This window comes from Petaurus breviceps, unplaced genomic scaffold (assembly GCF_028583685.1).
Source record: "Petaurus breviceps papuanus isolate PSGF00001 unplaced genomic scaffold, PetGlider_PUasm1.0 140, whole genome shotgun sequence".
NCBI lineage: Eukaryota > Metazoa > Chordata > Mammalia > Diprotodontia > Petauridae > Petaurus > Petaurus breviceps.
The window spans coordinates 21,433,162-21,455,831 of record NW_027185698.1 but is presented as its reverse complement, the minus strand read 5'-3'; the positions used below and the strand labels follow the sequence as shown (position 1 = coordinate 21,455,831).

Genomic DNA, 22,670 nt, shown 5'->3' with positions numbered 1-22,670 from the left:
TAGAGATCCCCTGGAAAAGTAGAAAGGGGTATGGGAGAAAATATGGGAGAGAGCAGATTGGAGGAGGGGATATCCTGTGGGACTGCTATTTTGGGTCGGTGGGTTGGGGAAAAAGAGGGAGAAAATTTGTAACTCAAAATCTGGCAGAAATGAGTGATGTAAATCAGAAGTTAACAAACCATTTGAAAAATAGAAAAAAAAACAATTATGCATATTGATCTAATGTTCCATGAGGAAAAAACAGAAGTTGATGGAAAATATATATATATTAACCAGGCTATAACATGCAACTAAATGGCCATTCCTTCAAATTATTTCATATGTATATGTGTGTATCTATTTCTATATAGATAGGTAGAAAGATATATACATGTATGTGTGTATGTGTAACTATATGTAGATGTATATAACATGTGTTATAGTTATCAGGCAGGCAACAAGCATTCATTAAATGCTTACAATGTGCCAAGAATTGTGTTAAGTACTGGGGATACAATTACAAACTAAAAGAAAGACAGTTTCTGCCTTCATGGAGCTTATAATCTAATGGGGGAAGACCAACACATAAAAAGGAGCTGGAAGGGAGAGGAGCATGATGGCAAAATGGATAGAGACAGAAGTGCAGTGAAGAAGTGTAATGGGAATGTAAATTTTAAAGATCTTCCCTGCCGCTAGGCTAAAGTACACCTGGAGCCTGGGGTGGGAGGCTTGTTTTTCAGTAGATACTTCTTGATTGGCCAGTGAGTCAATAATGTTGTTAACCTTCTCTGAGCCAGGAGAAGGCTATATAAGCCCTGATGTGTAGCTTTGTTTTGTGCTCACTTTGAGAAGTGTTCTGTGATTTGATCTGGATTCTGAGAAGCCATTGTTGAGAGCCCCCCCTCGGCTTTGAAAAACCCAGATGTTGAAACCCAGATGTTGATTTGGTATGGATGTAATGGTTGGACAGTTTGGAAATCTGTCTACTTGATCTGTTTCTCTGTCTTGATAATTCTGTCTGTATACTTTGAAGTTTGGAGTGCTGACCTTTTTCCCCTGAACTAGGTAAAGGATACATATTTGACTGATTAAAGTAAGCTTCTTCACCCATTTTGAGTTGCTTTCCTTTACAAAGCAGATCTAAGAACCTGTGTTGGCAGCCACCCTGGGGACGCTGGGGTGCTTGCTGCTACAAGAAGAAAATAAAGAGAGGCTGGTCTAGACCAATCCCCAGAATGTAAGCCCCCAGTGGGACAAGGGGCTGCATGGCAAAAGTATATTGTATGGAATAAAAGCACTTTGGCACTAAAGGAAATTCCAGAATGAGAAGGCAGGTAAATCCTAGTCAATGAACTGAGATTAAGCACATTTGAAATACAATGTTTGAAAAGATAACAAACTGTTTCACTAAAAGCTCAAAGAGCAGCAGGTGATTATCAACTCCAATGTTTACATGACTGTGAATTGTGAAATGTGACAATGACAAGATTAAAATTATAAATGAACTAAACAGCATTGTCAAGAGGCATGGTGGGCATAAACATTCTGGATCATGTTACCAGTGACTACCTACACACTAGAAGTAATGGAAAAGACATTAACGAGCCACGTGTAAGACAAGAAAAGAGATGAACAAGTCAGTGAGGGACAACAGACGGATAGCCCAGTTGATATGCTGGTTTGCCTGAAATGTCAAAAGAACAAGGGGAATGTATCCACCTTGTGGAGTAGATCTTCTATTCAGGATTTATGGGGAAAAAGACAGAATTATACAGAAGGAAATGTCATAGTGAAGGTATATAAGTACCAGTGGAGGAAGGACCAATTCAGATTGTGCATCCACCAAAATGCAAGATGGCAACGAGGTTTATCTACATTTCATCAAACTATTTATATTTCTCACTTATAGGACTATATAGGTCAATCCCAGAATGATGGTAAGCATTTTTTACAAATTTTAAATGAAAAGAAATATGCTTATTATGCTATAAGGAGAAAAATGACATTTTGGTTCATGTGCAAAAAATGATTAATGATTAATACAACAGTGTAAACACCATTGTTATTGTTTAATGTTAATTATAGTTAAACTTACATTTGTAATATCTATGATATTACTAATGTCAATAACAGTTAATAGTTAACAGTAAGAGGAAGTTCATAATAACTGTTTATCTTTTTAGAAGAGACATGTACATGCTACTGAATTACCCTGTATATTTTGATTTGTTCTTTTAAACTCTTTTGACTTATCTTAAAGACTAGCTTTGAATTGCCAGTATCTACAGGAGTTTTCTTAGAAAGTGGGAAAAAATGGTCTGTTTTATTCTTTACAAAGTCATCTTTTCTTAATCTTCATTTCTTTCACTTATTGTCTAAGTTTATAAGATGAATGCCATGTTTAATGTATGTTTTATGGCATATCAAGTGGACTCTGATTATATGGTATATATTTTACTTCCTTTCCACCAACTGGGTTTGCATAACCCTATAATTAACTGGAGAAGGTTCCCAGTGGTTTCAGGCGTTCCATAGTTAGCATGTACAATAATATGTTTCTCTTATTGTGACAATCTACTTTTACCAAAAGAGTCAAGTATTCCTGACAAGAAATTACAAAATTAGGAAAGGTTTTAGACCAAAATTAGAAATGCAAAACATATTCTTAAACTTGATACTTTCTTATGCCACCTATGGATAAATTATTTGAAAATATTCATCATGAACATTGGTATCATAAAATCCTTGATCCTGAAAGAGTATATTTAAATGGAGAAAACACATTGTTTCTGAAGGTCCTGACTAGAAGGGAGAATATTTTCAGAAAACAATTCAGGCAGCAATAATTAAATATGGCATTTTTTACTTGATATCAAATTCTTTCTATATAAAAGGTTCATCTATCACTGTTCACTAGCCTCATATAGTCACCATTTTTCATGGGTGCAGTAGAGTTTCTATGAGCGCTGGGTAGTTTCTCAAACATGTCTATATAAAAGTGGTCTACAACTGTTTTAAAGCGTATAGTATGTAGCTCCCCAATACACAAACTACAGAGCAGTAGAAGATGTTTTGAGTGTACTAATCTTAATAATCAAATCAATTCCTGGATGCAAATAACAAGAGCTTCTTTCTCTTCTTGCCCTAAGTTCAACAAAGCTGGCAGCTGTCGTTTTCCATTTCAGCAAATAGATATTGCTGTCAGCTCCATGGAAAGGGAGAAACTAATCTTCACCCCATCAGCATTGAGGAACCATTCTACAACTAAAAAGGTAAGGCACTGTCTCTCATATTCTCTGTCAAACCCATCTCTCTTCCAAAATCCCCCATTTCTTTTAATAACTCTACTATTTTTCCCAAAACCCATTTCCCCTATTACCCCATTTAAGGTGTTCTGTATGAGAATGAAATGGATGCTTGGAATCCCCAAGCACTCCCTCAGCCTCAGTTTCCACTTTACTTCTCTCATCTTTGGAAAATTCATTCTTCAAGTTTTCCCAAAATACACAGCAATGAATCAGAAACAATTTCCTTTTGGTGTTTAAAGAAGATGAAAATGTTCATAATTACCTAGAAGGCAGCCTGCCAATGAGTGAATCTGAAAACAAACTGATTTACAGACACTGAAGTTCAGTCATATCTGATTGGGGCTTTCTTGGCAAAGATACTGTAGTAGTTTGCCATTTCCTTTTCCAACTCATTTTACAGAGGAGGAAACTGAGGCAAACAGGACTAAGTGACTTTCCTGGAGTTACACAGCTATTAAGTGTTTGAGACCAGATTTAAACTCAGGAAGAAGAGTCTTTCTGATTCCAGGCCTGACACCACCTACATGTCCTACAGACATTATGTCATATTGAATTTGATCCTCTGGTGGATTTTTCAGGAAGTAAATTTAGCATTTTAAATAAAATGGGAATTCACTGATAGAGGGAACTTTCTGAATGAGACAACTGCCTCTAACAAGGAAGGTCAGTATGTTTGATGAAATGTAATTCTTAGTTGCCTTGATCAGTGGTGTCAAACTCAGATAAAAACTGGGGGCCACTGATCTATACTGTATTGTTATCTAGTTTAATTGAATTTTTGTTTCGCTAAGTATTTCCAATTATACTTTAATCTGCTGTAGGCTGCACTGGGGAATTCTGGAAAGTCCCAAGTGTATTTGACACTTCTGGCCTAGGGCCCTGAAGAAGTTAAGTGACTTGCCCAGGGCCACACAACTAGCATGTATCAGAGGCAGAACATTAGTGATGACCTCCTAATTCCTAGGTTGGAAAGGAAACAGACACTTATTAAGCACCTACTGTATGCCAGGTACTGCTCTGGGTGCTTCACGAATATCTCACTTCCAGGACAGTTCTCTATCCATACTGCCATGCATGCTGACATTCAGCTTAGCTCAAAGCAGTCTCTTAATAACTGCAAAATAGGTCTCTCAATAATAACTGACCATTTATTTATATGGTGCTTTCTACGTGCCAGGTGCTTTACAAATATCTCATTTGGGTCTCATAACAATCCTGAGAGGCAGGTATTATTATTATCCTCATTTTACAGATGAGGAAATTAAGGCAGATACAAGTGACGGGGGCGTGTCTCAGGCTGGATTTGAACTCAGGTTTTCCTGACTCCAGGCCAATGCTGTGTCCACTGTGCCACTGACTAGTACAAGTTAAGAAGGATCTCCTAATATGTCCTTTACATTTTTTGCCTCTTCTTTCTCGCTTTCCGGAACCACGTGTTACCCGCCCGCGCATGGAGAGCACAGGCATAGGGGAGGTGTTAAGGCGGCATACACCAGGTTTCAAAGTGTGCCCAGCGCGCAGGCGCCACTAACGCCCCGCCCCGAGGAGGCCGGCGCCTTGCCCTCTGCTCGGCGGGAGAGAGGCGGGCTCGCCAAGCACGTCTGACGTCATCGCGACGACGTCCGGCGGTTCCGCGTCGAGGTAGATGACGTGTCTTCGCAGCTGTTGTCTCTCACTCTACGCCTTATCCGCCGCAGCCCGGGCTGGCTCGATTGGTACCAGTCCGAGGGCCCTCGGCCGGGTGTCTGTGCCGATCACGGCCTGTATGAGGGACTCGGGGCCGGGAGCTATGTGGTAGAACGGCTGCGGCGGAGGCCTGCGCTCCTGGCGATCAGGTGACTGATGCTTTTCCTGTTTGTCCCCGGTGGCGGGCGGGCTGGCCCGTTGTTGTGGCGCCTCGGGCCGAGTTCCCGTTGCCTCGGGGCGGTGGCGGCTCCGGCGCCCTCTTGGCCAGAAAATTCCTCAGCCTCGGGTGGTCCGGGGTCCGCCTCATCTTTCTTTTGCCCGTCTTGTTACTTTTCCCGCCCCCTGCGTTCTCCTCCTTTCTTCCTCTTATCAGTACCCAGGTGTGACCTGGTACCTTACAGCCGCAACCGGACCCAGGCCGGGATCCTGCAGAGCCGGCTTTTAATCCTGTTGGGCGAGCTGCGGGGCCCCGCTGTGGTCGGAAAACAGTGCTTGCGGGAAGGCTGACCCTGCAGGGACTTAGTCCAACCCCCCTCGGTCTCGGGACCCCGTGGCCTCTCACTGCCTGTTCCCGCAGCGCGTGGTGCGCTCTCTCCCTCGGGCTTCTTCGAATCCCCCCTTCTGCAAGACTTCCCTGCCGCTAGGCCCTTCTCCGTGAGATCACCTTCTATTTGCACAGTAGGTGTCTGGTATGGACATAATTGTTTTGTGTATTGTGAGCTCCTTGAGGGCTAGCGCCCCTTTTCCCCTTCTTAGCGTCCCGGGTGCTTAGCAAAGCAAGCATGAGGTGTTGTTCTTGGCAAGATCCTGGAGTGCTTTGCCATTCTCTTTTCCAGCCTATTTTACAGATGAGGAAACTTAATTAAGTGACTTGCCCAGGGTCACACAGCTAGTATGTGTCAGAGGCCAGATTTGAGCTCGGGAAGATGAGTCTTTTTAATACCAGCTCTGGTACTCTGACCAATACCCCAAGCTTCACCCAGGTCTAGTATGCATGAGGGACCCCAAGAACTTTTCGGCCACGTCTGGCTCTGATTAGGAATGCCCCTCCTACCTGCCCTCAAACCAAGCCAGTTTGGGGTATATAATTTTGCCGTCTGAACCCCAACTTTGAGTATGTTCTCTCCACCAACACATCTCCCTCACACCCTCCCGATAGGTTGAGTTTTTTGCACGTGAGAACAGATCTCTGCCTTTTTTTTATCACCATAGTGTGTGTATGTTCTCTGTTTGCCTGCTTGCTGTGTGACGCAATGATAAAGCCTATGATTGTGTATCATTTCCCTGAGTACTAATTTTCAGGAAATCCTGAACCCTGGTATTTGCTTTACCTTTCTCCAGCCACAGGAACATTCCCTAGTGGAACTCTGTCCCACCACCAAAACAAAGCCTCTCTTTTTCCCCCATCCCTTCTTCAGTCTTCCCTGGCTCCTCCTCACCCACTTTGCAAGCCTTTTTCTTCGTGAGAAACCAGAGAAGTCACCTTACCTTCACTGGACCCAGACACATCGACACTTGCCTCTATTTCCCTTTTCCCCTCACCATTTCATGCACCCTTCCATTTTTCTTCTGTTTAATAATGTAGGCCCACAAAAAACATTGGGTCACCTGTAGGTACTATATTGCCAGGTTCCATTTATACTTCAGGTCCCAGACTTCCTCTTTCACTACTGTCTTCTAGTGTACATTTAGAAAAAATTCTTACTAATCTTTCTGCTGTCACTATTGCTGTTGCTGTCTTTAACTGTTGCATTTGTTCCTCTTCTTACATTTCTGTTGTATGAAGTGTTCAGAAGCAAATAATCTCTTTAGGTCTGATTTTCTTTCTAAGAATGTTTCAGATGTCTAAGTTCAGATTTACAGGGTAGGTCACTCTGGGCTGCATCCTGAGTTTCATTGCTTTTGGGAATACTTTCCATTCTCTCTTGTGTTTTTGGTGGGTTACAGAATAATCTTGTCTTGTTCAAATTTCCCTGCCTTGGTATTTGAAGAGCTTTCTTTTGGTTACTTGCAGAGAGAATTTGCTTCTGAATTAAATTGCTAAATTCAGCCTCTGTTTGTTAGAGTTTGTAGCCTTGATTTTTTTGGAGGCAGCCTGTGAATTCTTTCAATTAGTATTTCAATTTCTGTGTTCAGAAGTTTTGGCCAATTTTCTTGTCTTATGTGTGGTGTTTAGGTTTTTTGACTTTGCTTATTTTTCTAGGAGGCATATAATTCTTAGCTTGTCTCTCGGTGTCATGTCTTCTGAATCAGTATGTTTTGCTTAGAGAGCATATTTTCTTTTAATGTTATTGTTTTTGCTTCTCCTAGATTTTCCTTTACTTCTGTGTATTTGCATTCCAGATGCATCATTGTCTCTTTTGTTTCTTTGATGAAGCTTGGCATCACAGTTTAAAGTTTTTCTCTTATGTCAGTTATTTCTCCTGTGCACACTAAATTTTCCTCTCCTAATTCTCATTTCTCTTTTAAACTGCCCAAGAAGAGTGTGTTGTTGCCACGTAGTTAGTGTAGTGGCTGGGCCTGAAGTCTTAACTTTAAACTTGAGTTAAAATTTGGCCTCAGACACTTAGTGACTCTGGGACCCTGGGCAGCCACTTAGCCTCTATTTGCCTTAGTTTCCTCAGCTGTAAAATAGGGATAATAATAGCACCTGCCTCCCAGGGTTGTTACAAGAATCAAATGAGAGAATTGTAGAAGTGCTTAGCATAGTTTCTGGCACATAGTAAGCACAAAATATATACTTTCTCCCTTCTGTTATTTCTTATGGCTCTGCTACTTTGGTGTCTTACTACTATTTATAGATTTTTTTTTTTTTTAGTGACTAAAATAAATTTTTTTCTTAATTTCAGGAGCAACCACTAAGAAAAGAAGAATGCAAAAATCTGAGAGTCATGGAAACCTACAGATGAGAAGCAGAGTAACAGGTACATTCTTTGTATCACACTGAAGAAGTAGTCAAATAATTTGGTACATTTTCTAGTGTTACAGTGTTTATATACAGAAGGGTGCAGAAGGCAAACCTTATTTTACTGTTTTTTTTTTTCAATACATAGGAACCTATGAACAAAGAACATCATCAGGTTCCAAAATAAAACATAGATCTGTAGTGCACCAAAACAAATCATTACCCTCCAACAATTCTCCAGATTTTGTAAAGAAACCTCATCCTCGACCAAGTGATAAACTTAATCCTAAAACTATTGACCCGGTAAGTAAAAAGAATATTTAAAAATTAACATTATTCACTTTACCATATTTAAAAGGATATACTTGAATATGATATTGTTATCTCTTTGATATCTAGAGTTTCTTCGCCCCCAACTTTAAATAGAATACAATGAATAGATGTAGTAATAAAGAGGAAGAAGAGCTAACACTAAAATGAAATACATCTTAACATTTTATTGATTATATACAGTCTTTATTTCAATTTCCTACCTGTATCCCAAAGTTCCCATAAAATGGGAAAAAAGATCAGCATGCATGAATCATTTTTATAACATCTGTAATCAGTTGTCACTCAAGCCCTAACTTGAATAGTTTTAATCATTGCAAAGTTCTTCCACATATTAAGCAGAAATTTACTGCCCTTTAACTTCTCAGTAATGGCTGTTAACTGTTTCAAGTCATGGAATCATCACAGTTTTGGAAGAATGCAAATTTCTCTTGCCATAAGTACTAGCCAATTTTTTTTCTGGTCATAAATCTACCTAATGAAATTTTTTTAATGCCATTTCTCTTTTGCAATTCTTGGTTGGCAATGTTTTGCATACGTACCCAATGTGTACTTCTTCACTGCCTTTTGGTTATTCCTTGAGATTGTGGTATTTCATTATTCATACCCAGTAAGCATCACAAGAAAAAGATAGATATTTGAGATATAAATCTTAGTTTTAGACTGAAGTTTAAGGTTATTAAAAGTACTGCAATTTACAGGTGTTTCATATTTAGTTCTTCATTAAGTTCATTATCACTCTACATAATGATTGAGCAACTCTGGGATACGTATCCAATTGAATATCACAGTACAAACTATTGGCATGTGTTGATATCCATTTAGTTTTTCCATTGTGTATATTTAGGCCAGTTTCTTGAGAACTTATGGGTATGATTTTGGTATCTATACAGCATTTTAGAGCTTGATGAAATCAGCATAAATATCATCTGCAAACAGTAGCATCTGATGGACTTTACCACCACCTATCTATTTCAGTTCTCCTGATCAGCCTCACTGCCAGTGAGTATGTATCTCCCCTTTTTTAGCTGGCATAGTAATCAGTCATACAAAAAAATGCATCCATAGTTACATCTTACCAAAATATTTTATAATTTTAATGAGATTAGAGATGGGAAAGCAGGCATATGATTTGGATTTTAATTCCTTTTTACCGCCCTTGGGCAGACGGTACAGTGTGTATTGTGCATATACAGATAGGCTGATGACAGAAACTTTTTTTTACATTCATATTAAACATTTTCACATTTGTTATGATGTAAAGAAGAATTAGAACTAATGGGAGGAACCATGAGAAAGAAGAAACAAAACAACAAAAGAAAAGGAGAGCAAATAGTATGCTTCTATCTGTCTTCAGACTCCAGTTTTTTCTCTGGATGTGGATAGCATTTTCCATTGTGAGTCTTCAGTCATCACACAATGTGGCTGTTAACTATACAGTGTTCTCCTGGTTCTACTCATTTTATTCAGCATTAGCTCATACAAATCTTTCCAGGTTTTTCTGAAGTCTGCCTTCTCATTACTTATAGCACAATAATATGCCATTACATTCACATATCACAACTTGTTTAGTCATTTCCCAATTGATGGACATCCCCTCAATTTCCAATTCTTTGCCACCACAAAAAGAACTGCTGTAAATATTTTTGTATATGCGGGTTCTTTTCCCATTTTTATGATCTCTTTGGAATACAGACCAAGAAGTAGTATTGCTGGGCCAAAGGGTATGCACAATTTTAGTCTTGGATTTTATTTTTAACATATCCAAAACTAAACTTACCATGTTACTCTCAAAGTGTTACCTGGAGCCTCCCAAACTTCCCTCTAAAGCAGTATTCTCCTTTGCTTACATATTTCTCCAATTAGCCTGAAGATCATGTTGTTTGTTGACTCAAGTGAGTTATGGGGCTTTTTGGTGGAATATAGTTCTTTAAGTATTTTTGGTTTGGCAGTTAGCTTACATTACTTAACTTTTTCAAGGAAATAGTGATGTTTAAGTGGTTTTTTATCTGCTGTTCATTTTTACTGCTGAGTGCTAATTATTGATTTAGTCATAATTTTATTTTTATTGTATTTTTAGTTTGATTTTGATTTGACCTTTGCTCTGATAATTTGATGGTTGGACTATATACAGCTAATTCTGAAATGTCTCGGGGCAGCTAGGTGGCGCAGTGAGTAAAGCACCAACCCCAGAGTCAAGAGAACCCAAGTTCGGTTCTGGTCTCAGACACTTAACACCTACACAAAAAAAACTAGCTGTGTAACCTTGGGCAAATTACTTAACCCCACTTGCCCTACAAAAAAAAAATTCTGAAATGTCTCTCATATAGTAAATAGTTCTCATTTGCTAAAGTATCATTTTAATTATTTATAATATTATTGGTTGTTCTTCATGTCCACTTGTTCCTTAATTTCTTTTTAAGAAAGTATTTATGATCTATAGCCATAAAATTTCTTTATAACATGTAGACTTTTGACCTTTCTTAGTCCTGAATCTTATTTTTGTGTGTGTGATTTTCTTCTGTACCTTTGTCTTAATTTTCACAAGGTCTTAAAATGTTGATTTAATTTGGAGAGTTTTTAGCTAGCACTATTTTTTCTTTATGTCTTCCTCTGCAGGAGATGTTGGTATGTAAACTACAATTATTTTCATTGTTTTCTTAGACAAGCTTATGTGTATTGTAATAAAAAAAGTTTGTGTCCTATGAAATGAATGTTTATTTTTTTCTTCTCTGATGTACACGTATTTGTAGGTATTCTATAAGTTGTAATTTTTATCACTTTTGTGCTTCTTTTTCCACCAACATACCAAAATGTCAAACATAGGAAACCATAAGGACTGAGCAATGTTTTGCATTTTTCTTTTCTTTATGTGTTGCTAAAATATTTAGTACCAAGTGACCTACCCCCTGCTGATGAGCCTCTTTATACTTAAGCTGGTTTTCACAAAGCAGATATAGTCTCTTCTTGGCACTGTATAAAAAAAAATGTTTATGTGAATTCCCTGGAACTCTCTTGTTTGGAAAATTAAAATGGATTTTTTTTTGCTTTTTGGAGAGCAATTGGGGTTAAGCAATTTGCCCAAGGTCACACAGTAAGTGACAAGTGTCTGAGGCTGAATTTGAACTCGGGTCCTCCTGACTCCAGGGCTGGTGCTCTATTCACTGCTCCCTAGCCACCCCAAAATGATTTTTTTTCCACCATTTGGGTGACCAGAAAACTTAATTTACTACTTATGTGGCTTAGTGAGGAGTTTTTGTAAGCATGTGTGTTTACATTGCATCACATCTAGTTCACCTGAAGTATAGACTTCTCACTAATTCGTAACATGGTTGAAGTGATGGAAAACTACAATCTAAATTTTTTTTGACAAATATAAAACCAATAAAGATTGTGTGTGTGTGAGTGTTTGTGTGTTTGTTATTAAACCAGTGTTATAACCCTGAAGTCTAATCTTTTCCCTTGCCCTATATGTAATCTCTCCTTACCTTAGAGATTAGACCTTCCCTATATATTATAAAGGTGCAGTGGTAGTGTGATGCCTATGTGCAAGATCTTGATACACAAAAAATATATGTATATATTTTCTTATTTAATTTCAGTTTAGTGATCAGCCACGCGCACCTTCTGCTTTTGCTGCTATTTACTCCAAAGGAGGTATTCCTTGCAGGTAAAATCAGTTAGCAATGTAATAGACCATATTCCTGAAATGACCTTATTCAAATTAAATAATTTCTTTTAGGTTAAGCATGTCAAGAATGTCATTTGCATTTGGGCCTTAATGTCATTTTGGAAAGAGTTCCCTATTGGAGAATCCTAGTTACCTATGCTTTACCCTATACTATTTAACTTCTTTTTTCAGTGACTTTGACAAAGATACATTTGTTTCATTCTTATCCACTTTGTAGATCTTATGCTTACTAGATTATGTATTCAGAATCCAAAAAGGAGCAGGATGTGTTAGAACTTTGGGCAGTATCTAATATAATGAAGTTTAGCAGGAGAAATGTAGTGTCTTATAGTTGAATTTTAAAACATGAATTTCATGTTTGGGAAGTATGACTAGACAACAGTATATCTAGAAGCAATCTGTGGATTTTAGTGGATTACAAGTTTTAATAAGAGTTTACATTGTGATGCGGCAACAAAAAAAACAAATGTAGTCTTGGTCTGCCTTAAAAAAGGTTTAGTGTCCAGAACTGGAGAGGCTATAATCCATCTGTCTTCTTCCCTGGTCAGATTGTAATAGAAGTATTATTCAGTTCTGGGTACCACATTTTAGGAAGGGGGTAGTGAATATGGTGTTAAATTAAGTCTTGCCCTGAGTATTTAGTAGTTGTGTGACCATGGACAAGACACCTAACCTTTTCTGATCCTCAGTTTCTTCATTTGTAAATGGGAATATCTGTGGTACCCTCATCACCAGGTTCTTATCAGTTTCAAATGAAAAAAGTGCTTTGCAAACTTAAAAAGCACCATATATATGTCAGTTACTGTTAATGTAATTATTACCTGGAGAGTTTGCAGAGAAGGACATCCAAGATCATGCCATGTGAACTTGAGTGAGTTTGTTTATTCTAGAGGTGAGAAGACTCAGGAGGGACATGTTAGATGCTATCCCTGGCTGTTATTAGCTCTGGTAGTTGTCCACATTGTTTGCTCATTTTAAGTGTTGCATTGTAGAAAACTTAACAGGGTTGTGCATTATTGATTCCATAAGCTCTGGGGATCATTTCCCAATACTAATGCAACCTGATTCCAGCTTCTCAACACGAGAAATTTTATTTGTTGTCACATCTCTCCTAATGACTTCATTCCCTCTCCCTAAAAGTTACTTAGTCATAACATTTTTTGAGGGGTAATACATCATTTTTTGCTGTAGTTGGCCATCTTTTTATTACCACTACTATATGTTAGCACAGCTGTTGCCCTTGTAGTTGGGCAGAAGTTCAGTTCATGTAGGTGCTTTTCCTCAGGTTCAACATGTAGGTCCTTCTGTCCTTGTTCATGATCAATAAATATTTTTCTCCTATGGTCTGGGTCTTCATGTGAATTCTCTTCAAATTAAGGCTGGCTATAAACCTTTCCCTATGCCTGTGAAGGTTGGATTTATTTCAAACCTTTTTAAAATCTTCAGTTTTTTATTTAAAGTTAACCTTAGGTAAAATGTTTAGCATGGGCTGCTGCTTTGTTTTTGCAGGTTTAACAATGATTTAATTATTAATGATAAGACCATATATTAAGGTTAAGGCATACATTAATGATCCAGTTCCAGAATGGCATGTCTTAATATCCCCTGCAGGGATAAAATTTAGTTGTAGTTAAAGACTCCATAGAATTACAAATATAGAACTTGGATAGAGCTTAGAAGTGATTGTAAAGGTCATCAGGTTCAACCCCTTCATTTTTACAGATGAGTTTAAATTACCTGCTTAAAGTCACTCAAGTATTCAAACCCAAGTCTCTTACTCTGAATCCATTGTTCTTTGCACTACAGCATGGTACCTCCTTCATTAAATGAATATTACTTGAGCATGAATCCATATCAAAACTTTATTAAGGGAGAATTTTTCTAGAACTTAAAGCTACTTTGGAAGAGGTTTTTAATAAGGTCTTTATCATGTGACAACATTGCTATGTACTAGGAAATGACAAAATAATTGTACTTTATGGAGATTCTGATAAAAGTTTATTGTGTTCAGAATATTTACAAATCATACCATTTCTTACTTGCCTAATTTACTGTCTTTTATGTCTCAGGTTGGTACATGGTTCGGTAAAACACAAATTACAGTGGGACTGTCTTCCTGAAACTCTTCCATTTGATCCTCTTCTTATTACTTTAGCAGAGGTAAAGGACTTTATTTTTCCCCAATTTTCAAACTTTCTAAAGCCATATTAATTGTTAGGTAATGAAATAGAGAATTTCCTTGAGCTCATTTAATGTTTTTGATATTTAAATAAGAAATAATTATGTTGGAATGCTACCTTTGACTCATTGATGAAGGATTAATTACAAAGTATTTCATAAACTATAAGAAGCTAATTTTCTCCATGGATAGGAATTTATTACAGATGAAGAAAAATAATTTTTAAATTTAAAAAATTTTAATAGATTTTTAAAAATCCTAATATGTGATCTTCATACAGAAGAAAAATGCTTCAGGTATCTATACTTTGAGAACTTTAAATGTAAGGAGACACATACTTGATCTGTTTAAAAAACACATTTGATATTTCTGTCATGATGTGTCTTATAAGAAACTGACATGCCTTTACCTAATAAATATAATTATTCTTTCATAACAATGCATTTATATACATTTTTCATATTGTTGAAATACATGGTTTTGTAAACTTTTGGGGGGAGGAATTATAATTGCATTTTTGTTAAAATTTGTATTACAAAAACATTGGTAATAGAAGAACCACCAGCAAGGGGAATCTGTAGTGTCTTCTGATGATACCATCTATGGGATGCCTTTTGGGAATGATTCTTATAATTTAGAAATAGATTTGCCTTGCTAGGAACATTATTTAACCTATTACGGCATTTGCTGTTTAAATGGGTTTGATATTATGATAGGCAAATTGCACTGCAGAAGTTATCCTGCCTTGCTCTTTGTCTAACAAAATATCTCTCAGTTTTGCAGCTTTCAGTTGGCTGTCTTCCATGCCTGGAATTCTTCATTTCATCTCCTTAGTCCAGTCTCTCCTTAAACCCAATAAAGGCAAGAGGCCTTTCCTGATTCCCCCGACTGCTGGTGCCTTCCCCTCACGGATTACTTGTTTCCCATCTACTCTGTTTTATGTACTTTGTAAGAAGTACCTAATTATTCATATGTTGTCTCCTCCATTGAGAACTTTTTGAGAGCAGGGTTAGTTTTTTTGCCTTTTTTTGTATATCCCAGTGTTTAGTGTAGTGCCAGTTATGTAGAGAGGATTATATAAGTGCTTTCTAATTGATTAACTTAGAATCAGAAAACCTGAATTTGAGTCCCAGCTCTTGTTATTTTGTTACTTTGTCACTTTGGAGAAATCGCTTAATTTCCATGAGCCTGTTACCTGAAAATGAGAAAAGTAATAGGCCACCTATAAAATTTGGAGGATTATTTCTCAATAAAGCATTTTGTGAACTATAGAAAGTAAATGTGAGGAGTTTTTTTTACATTTTAATATCCCTTGTTGAGCAAATTATTAGGCTTGCTGCTTTCAGGACATTAATATAAATAGGTTATAATTAAAGAAGGTCATACAGTTATTAGTCTTAGAAATAAAAAAATTAATACAGGAGCTTTTATTTTCCTATTATTCCTATTATTGTAGTAATAGAAATAAATGGAAAGGTTTGAGGGGAGGATATTTTTTTCAACTAGATCTGTGATTGATTTCATCAGTGTAGCAAGTTCCTACTGAGATACGCTCTACCAAATGAAGATCCTCTACCAGTGCAAATGAGTAATTTTCTCTGAAACTGACAGTCTTACAGAGTTGCCTGCAGCACTGAAAGGTTAAGGAACTTGCTAAGGGTCATACAACTTGTGCATTGAGCTCCCAGATAAGCTCTGTTCACTGTTCCATGTTGTAAAGGAAAATAGACCCTGGGAAAATGTCTTATCTTATATATTCTGTAAGGGAATAAGTATTTTATCATTGTACTCATGATCCAAGATACTGTGTTTTCCATGAACATGTGTAGCAGTCTTCATTTTTTCCCACCTCTCTTCTCTCACCAACAACTTTACGGGATTTCTGTTTTTGTAAACTGGAACAGACTATGCTGGACCAATTTGATGTTAAAAGTTGTAGTATATGGGTATAGTATAGTACTTTACAGTGATTTGTAGTGTTTTGCAGTGCTTTATATATATAAAAACACTTTCCTCAGAACAGTACTGTGAGTTGGTAAAGTATTAGTTATCCATCCCTGTTTTAAAGATAAGGAAACTATCAAAGGTAAAGGTTCAGTCCATGGTCACATAACTAGGTATTGTGTATAAGTAGGACTCAAAGTCAAGTCCTCTGAGAAGAAATAATATTTCTACTACATGGTGTTGCTTTTTTTAAAACTCAGAAATGTGAAAAGAAGTCATCTTTCAGATAATTGTTATGAAAAATGAAGATTACAGTAACATTTTATTAGTTGGATTTTCCCTTAAGGAAAAAAAAATATTGTAATGACTTTGAAAACAATGGAATTTAAATCCAACTAATCTTGGATTAGGTTGGGATGATTTCTTTTGTGGAGGTGTCTGTAAAGCCTGTCTTGCAAAGGTAATGTTGTACAGCCTTAAGTATGCATGTATATAACTGTTTGGTAGATTTCTGTTTACTTTGTAAGAAAAGTGTGATATTTATGAGGAAAAATAAAAGTATCAAAGAAGTCACCTTGTTCTATTTAGTGGGTTGGAGTGGTAATTGGTTCCTAATTTTTCTTTTTGGTCCCAGCTTTAGTTGTACTTCTACTGGTTATTACTGAAATTATACTTCCTGACTTGAAGGCATAATAATGAAAACACTTTGATTTCTTTTATTATAATACTTTTTTTTTTCTTAGTAGGACCAAACCTATATTAAAGCACATTTTTACATGTTCAACAGGGTCTAAGAGAAACTAAACATCCATATACATTTGTATCAAAAGAAGGTTTTAAAGAATTGCTTTTGGTTGAAGGTGCTACTGAAAAAACTGTGCCTTTGCTACCTAGGCTGATTCCTGTGTTGAAGGCAGCTCTGGTATGTTTTTTATTTTCCCTTTAAATTCTTTTTAATTTCAAAGACAGTGTAAAATAAAAAATCCCAGGAGGGATCATTTTTTAATATTTTAGCATAGTTGGTTTTAAGTTATATTTTAAGTAATTAATCTGTGCAAGAAAGACTGATCTACCTTTAAGCTTGGTGTCTACTTGATGCTCTCAGAAAATACAATCTGTTTTTGAAGGGCAGAAATCTTTACAGGAAGTACCAAAGGTTAACAATAATTTAATTTTGTATTTACATTCAAATAATACACTAAATATTTTCATTGGAAAATACATTCAATGCTTTTAATGCTATTAAGAATTTGTACTTGTTTCTGGATTTTGCAGTAAGGATTATATTTGTGTGTTTGGTTGATAATTATTCTATAGTTCTAGATGAATTTTATTTAATCATCACCTTTTCTCTCTTCTCTTCTCCCCAAAAGACCCATTCAGATGGTGAAGTATTTGGTAGGGGATTGAATGCTTTAGTACAGTTGAGTGGTGTTGTTGGTCCTTCTCTAAATGATCATTTGAAGCATTTGCTTACAAGTGTGAGTATCAAAAATATTTGATTGTATTTGTATCCCTTTTGTGTGCTGTTCCTCTAATATTTTTAGCTTTTCCTCTTAATTTTTGGACTGAACTTGTGATTTCAGTAGTAATTTGATTGCTTAACTTTCACTGAGGAAATTCCATTTGACAATGCATATTGTTACTTGTCTCTACCACAATTGCATGGGGCACTGAGAAGTTAAATGAATTTGCTTCAGGGTTATATATCCGGTCTATTTCAGAGTGGGGAGTGGATCCCAAGTTTTCTGTACATGAGGCCAGCTGTGCCAGGCTAATTTTAGATTCTAATCTGTACCTTTTAATATTATACCAGTGCATTTCAGATTTCTATTAAAGTTAATTCTCAAGAGAAGACTTAAAATTATTCTAAAAGAAATTGAGTGCCCAGGTGCTCTAAAATCTCGTAGGTACTTTTTTTCCCCAATTAGCCTATTTTTAAGGGATGTATGTTAGTGAAGTTTGGAAAGTTTTCATACAGTTATGATTGAGGTTTTTTTTGTTTCATTTTTGTCTTTGTGTCACCCAATGTCTTGTTCATAATATGTGGCTTGTTGGATGAATATATGTTGTCATTCTTTTTTAAGCTTTCCAAGAGACTAATGGATAAGAAATTCAAAGAACCAATCACCACTGCTTTACAAAAGTTAGAACAACATGGTGGAAGTGTGAGTAGAAAGTTATTCTTCTTTTCATTTATTTGGAAATAACTGAGCTTAAATATTTTTCTTCACCTAATTTTTTAAAATTTTAATTATTTGAGAAACCCATTATAAATATCCATAATTAATCAAAGCAAACATCTACATTATCCATATCCAGAATTTGTGTTTATTCTGAGTTCATTTCTCTGTCAGATTAGTCCTCTGGAATCCTGGTTTTTCATTATGCTGATAAGATTTCAGCACAGTTGTATTCTATCACATTTCTTTACCATACCTTGTTCATCCATTTCCCAATTTATGAGTAGCCCCTCAAATTCTTATTCTTTGCTACCTCAAAAAGAGCTGTAAATATTTTTGTACGTTCTTAGATTTTATTTTGCTTAGGACTGACTAATCCTTGAAATATGCTATTCTTCTGATTTCCCTTTACCTCTGATTACCCTATTGAGTGAAATGTATTTCTATACCTTACTCTGTGTGGATGTTCCTAATATCATCAAGACATAATCACTCCTAGGGCTTGTCTAATTGGAATACTCTCTGTGAATTCTGATGGTGATTTCCTCATCTATAAAATGGGACAATATTCAGAGGGGACACAAGTATCTCCAATTTTAAATGTAAGCAGTTTTTAATCTTTGTTTAGTTTTTCGTCATTGTTCATTTATGTTTGCCCTTTTATTTTGCTTCATTCTTGTGTTTGAACTTCAAAGCTTCTCCACAGTTTTGTTTGTTTGTTTGTTTTTTCATCAGAAATGTTCTCTATTTCATTAAAGGTCTACTTTTTCCTCTCTAGTCTTATACTCATTTTGTTTGGTAAGTTATTCTTGACTATAAAACCCATATCCTTCGCCTTCTAGGATATTATGTTTCAATTTTTCACTTCTTCATGGTGGTGGCTGCTAAATCATGGGTCATCCTGACTGTGGCTCCTTAGTACTTGAATTCTTGCTACTTGCAGAATTTTTTCTCTGATTTAGGGTTGTGGATTTTGGTTCTGATGCTACTACTGAAAGTTTTCATTTAGGGGTTTCTTTCAGGAGGTCATTGGTAGATTCTTTTTTTTTTTTTTTTTTAAAGCAATCGGGGTTAAGTAACTTGCTCAAGGTTACACGGCCAGTTATTTCTGGGTGTGGTGCTGAGTGTCTGAGCCTGGGATTTGATCCAGGTCATCCCGACACTGGAGCCGGTGCTCTTACTCGCTGAGCCACCTGGCTGCCCCTAAGCAATTGGGGTTAAGTAACTTGCTCAAGGTTACATGGCCAGGTGTTTCTGGTTGGGTGCTAAGTGTCTGAGCCCGGGATTCGATCTCCAGGTCTTTTCAACACTGGAGCTGGTGCTCTTACTCGCTGTGCTACCTGGCCGCCCCTGGTAGATTCTTTATATTTCCATTTTGTGCTGTCTGGTTCTAAGAGATCTAAGATTTTTGGAAATATGCTGTATAGACTTTTTCTTTTGATCATGGCATTGATAATCCAATGATTCTTAATTTTTTTCTTCCATCAGTTTTAATGAAGGTCAATCATTAAATCTTTTTTGGTGATTTTTTTTTTTTGACCTTTTGACTTGGTTTAAATATTTCTTATTGCTTCATGGAGGCATTGCTTGTAGATGTTTTTATAGTCACTTCTGCATTTGTGTCTTACACATCCCTCTTGTCAGAACCATTATGATGCAGTTTCTTGTTTATCCATTCTTCCAGCATGCTTCCTGACATCAGACTTGATATTAGGCCTGGATTCTGTGGCACTTCTAGAGGGAAAAATCTGACCTGATTCTCTTTCAGCTTTCTTGTGGTAATGAGCATTGTGTTATTCCAGGACCTCTACTACTTACCTCTATTATTCCATATAGGATCTTTTTTTGCTACTTCTAGCCTTTGAAAGTTTCCTAAACAACTTCAAGGTTAAGTAACTTTACTAGGTCATAGAGGTGGGCCTTGAACCTGGGTCTTTGTGAGTTAGAGGCCAACTCTCTATCCAGTTTGCTAATATTAGGATGATATAACAGCTTAATTATGAAATACTTTGTTTTCTAGTCCTTTTTGATACTCTCATGTACAAATTCCTTGAGGGGATGACTTTGAATTTTGTATTCTACCCCATAGAGCATGTATCTGTGCGTGTAATAGTATAGAATGAAGACATGAATTTCTCTCTTCTCAGTCACTTTCTAAGATTTATAAGACAAATGTACTTGTTCTTTCCTTTTTCTTCTCCCTCAAAATGAGATTGGGAAATTCTCAGAAATAATTCTTCAGAGTATTCCATTGAGGAGATTTTAAATTCTGTATCAGAAGTGTTGGATGCTCTCTCTTTGAAACAGTACTCAGAGAATTGGTCAGTTTGGGTTGCCTTCAGAACTCAGTTAAGAATATGATTATGGGGGTGTCTATGTGGTGCAGTGAATAGAGCATCAGCCCTGGAGTCAGGAGTACTTGAGTTAAAATTTGGCCTCAGACACTTAACACAAAAACAAGCTGTGTGACCTTGGTCAAGGCACTTAACCCCAATTGCCTTGCCCTCCCCCCTCCAAAAAAAATATGATTACCCTTTTTTCTGTCTTAAAATATGGTAATAAAAATATTTAAGTTTGATTTAACTTCACTGCCTCAACATAACATGGACATAACTTTAAATTCTTGAAAGCTGCACCAGTGTACTGCAAGCTGTTAGGTCCTATTAAGTTGCAAAGGTTAAAAAAGAAGACTTGTCACCAAAAGAATGGACAGCAGATGTTGATTTTTTTTTTTATCACAACCATTCAATTTTGAACATTCATGCAGTGTTAGTTGTGATCAATGTTGGTGGAGGAGCACCCACATCATTGGAATCATGAATTTTTGAAGATTAAGTGATTTAAATCCATTTTTCTCTCTTATTAGGTATTGTAAGCTTTTTTAAAAAAAAGTATTAAAACTATATCTGTTTTTTGCTATAGTATATACCAAGACTTCTGATTCACATCATACTTGAAGATAGATATTAACTATTTCAATTAGATTCTCTCTGTTTCCTTCTTCATCTTTTTTTATGGCTTTTCTTTAGACTGCTTGTTTTTTGGACTGTCCTAACCTTAGGTAATTGGAGAAGGAAATGGCAAGCTCAAAACCTTTAAACCCCAAGGACAGTATTGGCATGCTATGGTCCACTAAGAATTATTCTTCACAGTGTTTGTTTTACCCTTATGTTAGAGTTGATTGCTGATACTATATATAATCTGTTCTTTTAAAAAAATTCTTATTCTTCATTTCCATTTTTAAATAAGCTTGTGGTAAATTTTATTTAGTCTTAGAAAAGTATTATCTATGGAATGGATTTACCCCACTGAGTATTACCACATACTAATGATGCTAAATCTTTTCTACCAACAGGGCAGCCTTATGATTATCAAAGCTAAAATTCCAACCTATTGTTCCATCTGCTCTTAAACAAAAGGGATGATAAAACCATTTGACTAAGTGGTGAGAGATGTCAGAAGCCATGTCAGAAGCTTTATGGTGAACGTCGTAGGATCCCTTTTGAACATGTTTCTTTTTTTTTTATCACAGCTATGATTTTATTTGCATGATAAAAATTAATACACAAAATTGATTCCACTGAATCATAGTAAATAAGCATTTATCAGCATGGGAAAATGGTTAATTATGGAAAACTATTGAAAAGACTTCTATAGTGCAATTTTGTGGGGTTTATCAAAACAGTTTTTTTTCCCCTGTTACAGTTGGTCTGTTTAAGAACGACAGTTTTGTTTACAAGTTTCAGATCTAGTTATAGTATCACTTAAGTGATTGCACTGATTTTGCATAATTATTTTGTCATACTTTGTAGGGTTTTTAGATCTATCAGTCTATAAAGAGTAGCTAAGTTGTTTAGTAACTCACTGATAAATTGTTGCTTATGAACTGGTATTTTTATGATGTGCAATACTTGGTGAAAACATCCAGAACATTTCAAGATATGAATTTTTCAGTAGTATAAAATTGTTGTGTTACAATATGTAAATTATTATTTTACTATAACTTTTTAAAACTACATGAGTTTAGATGTTGTGTAATATATAAGTAAATGTTATTTTTTTATCTGTCCTCACCTAAATTTAGAATATGTAAGAATTCAACTCTTGAAACTCCAAATTGTATTCACGAAATTTTTAGTGTTAATTTATTAGCCCTGTTTCCCTTAAACATATTTAATAAATGTAGTTCTCACACATTTTTACCTTACAATTTCCTACATTACCTCAAAGAGCTCTTCACATTCAGCCAGGGTGGTAAGAAAAAGATTAAGGCAGTTAGACCTTACTCCAGGAAGAAAATAGTCCAGTTATTATTTTTTTTTTTTTGGTCAGAATTGTTCCTAGTCAATAACCAATTAAGCAGCTACTGTGTATTACTATACTAAGCATTGGAGGATACAAAAATAGGTAAAAGTCTTATTCTTGAGGTTATAGTCTAATGAGGAAGACAGCATGCAAACAACTG

The 22,670-nt window shown here is 36.2% G+C and overlaps 1 protein-coding gene across 2 annotated transcripts; it reads left to right on the top strand.

The window, feature by feature from the left end:
• The first annotated feature begins 4,871 nt into the window (after positions 1 to 4,871).
• On the top strand, positions 4,872 to 22,401 carry PACRGL (parkin coregulated like). 2 transcript variants are annotated; one of them, XR_011164682.1, is made up of 10 exons: positions 4,872 to 5,122; positions 7,823 to 7,897; positions 8,027 to 8,181; positions 11,811 to 11,878; positions 13,969 to 14,059; positions 16,810 to 16,944; positions 17,396 to 17,503; positions 18,110 to 18,190; positions 18,705 to 18,807; positions 21,561 to 22,401. XR_011164682.1 is itself a non-coding variant. In XM_069069094.1 (9 exons), the coding sequence occupies exons 2-9, from the start codon at positions 7,846 to 7,848 to the stop codon at positions 21,615 to 21,617; spliced, it is 747 nt and encodes a 248-aa protein (XP_068925195.1). In that variant the 5' UTR covers positions 4,875 to 5,122; positions 7,823 to 7,845; the 3' UTR covers positions 21,618 to 22,401. The 2 variants fall into 2 exon arrangements, 1 of the variants encoding a protein (XP_068925195.1); XM_069069094.1 differs by lacking the exon at positions 18,705 to 18,807 and having other exon boundaries at positions 4,875 to 5,122.
• Positions 22,402 to 22,670: the final 269 nt, after the last annotated feature.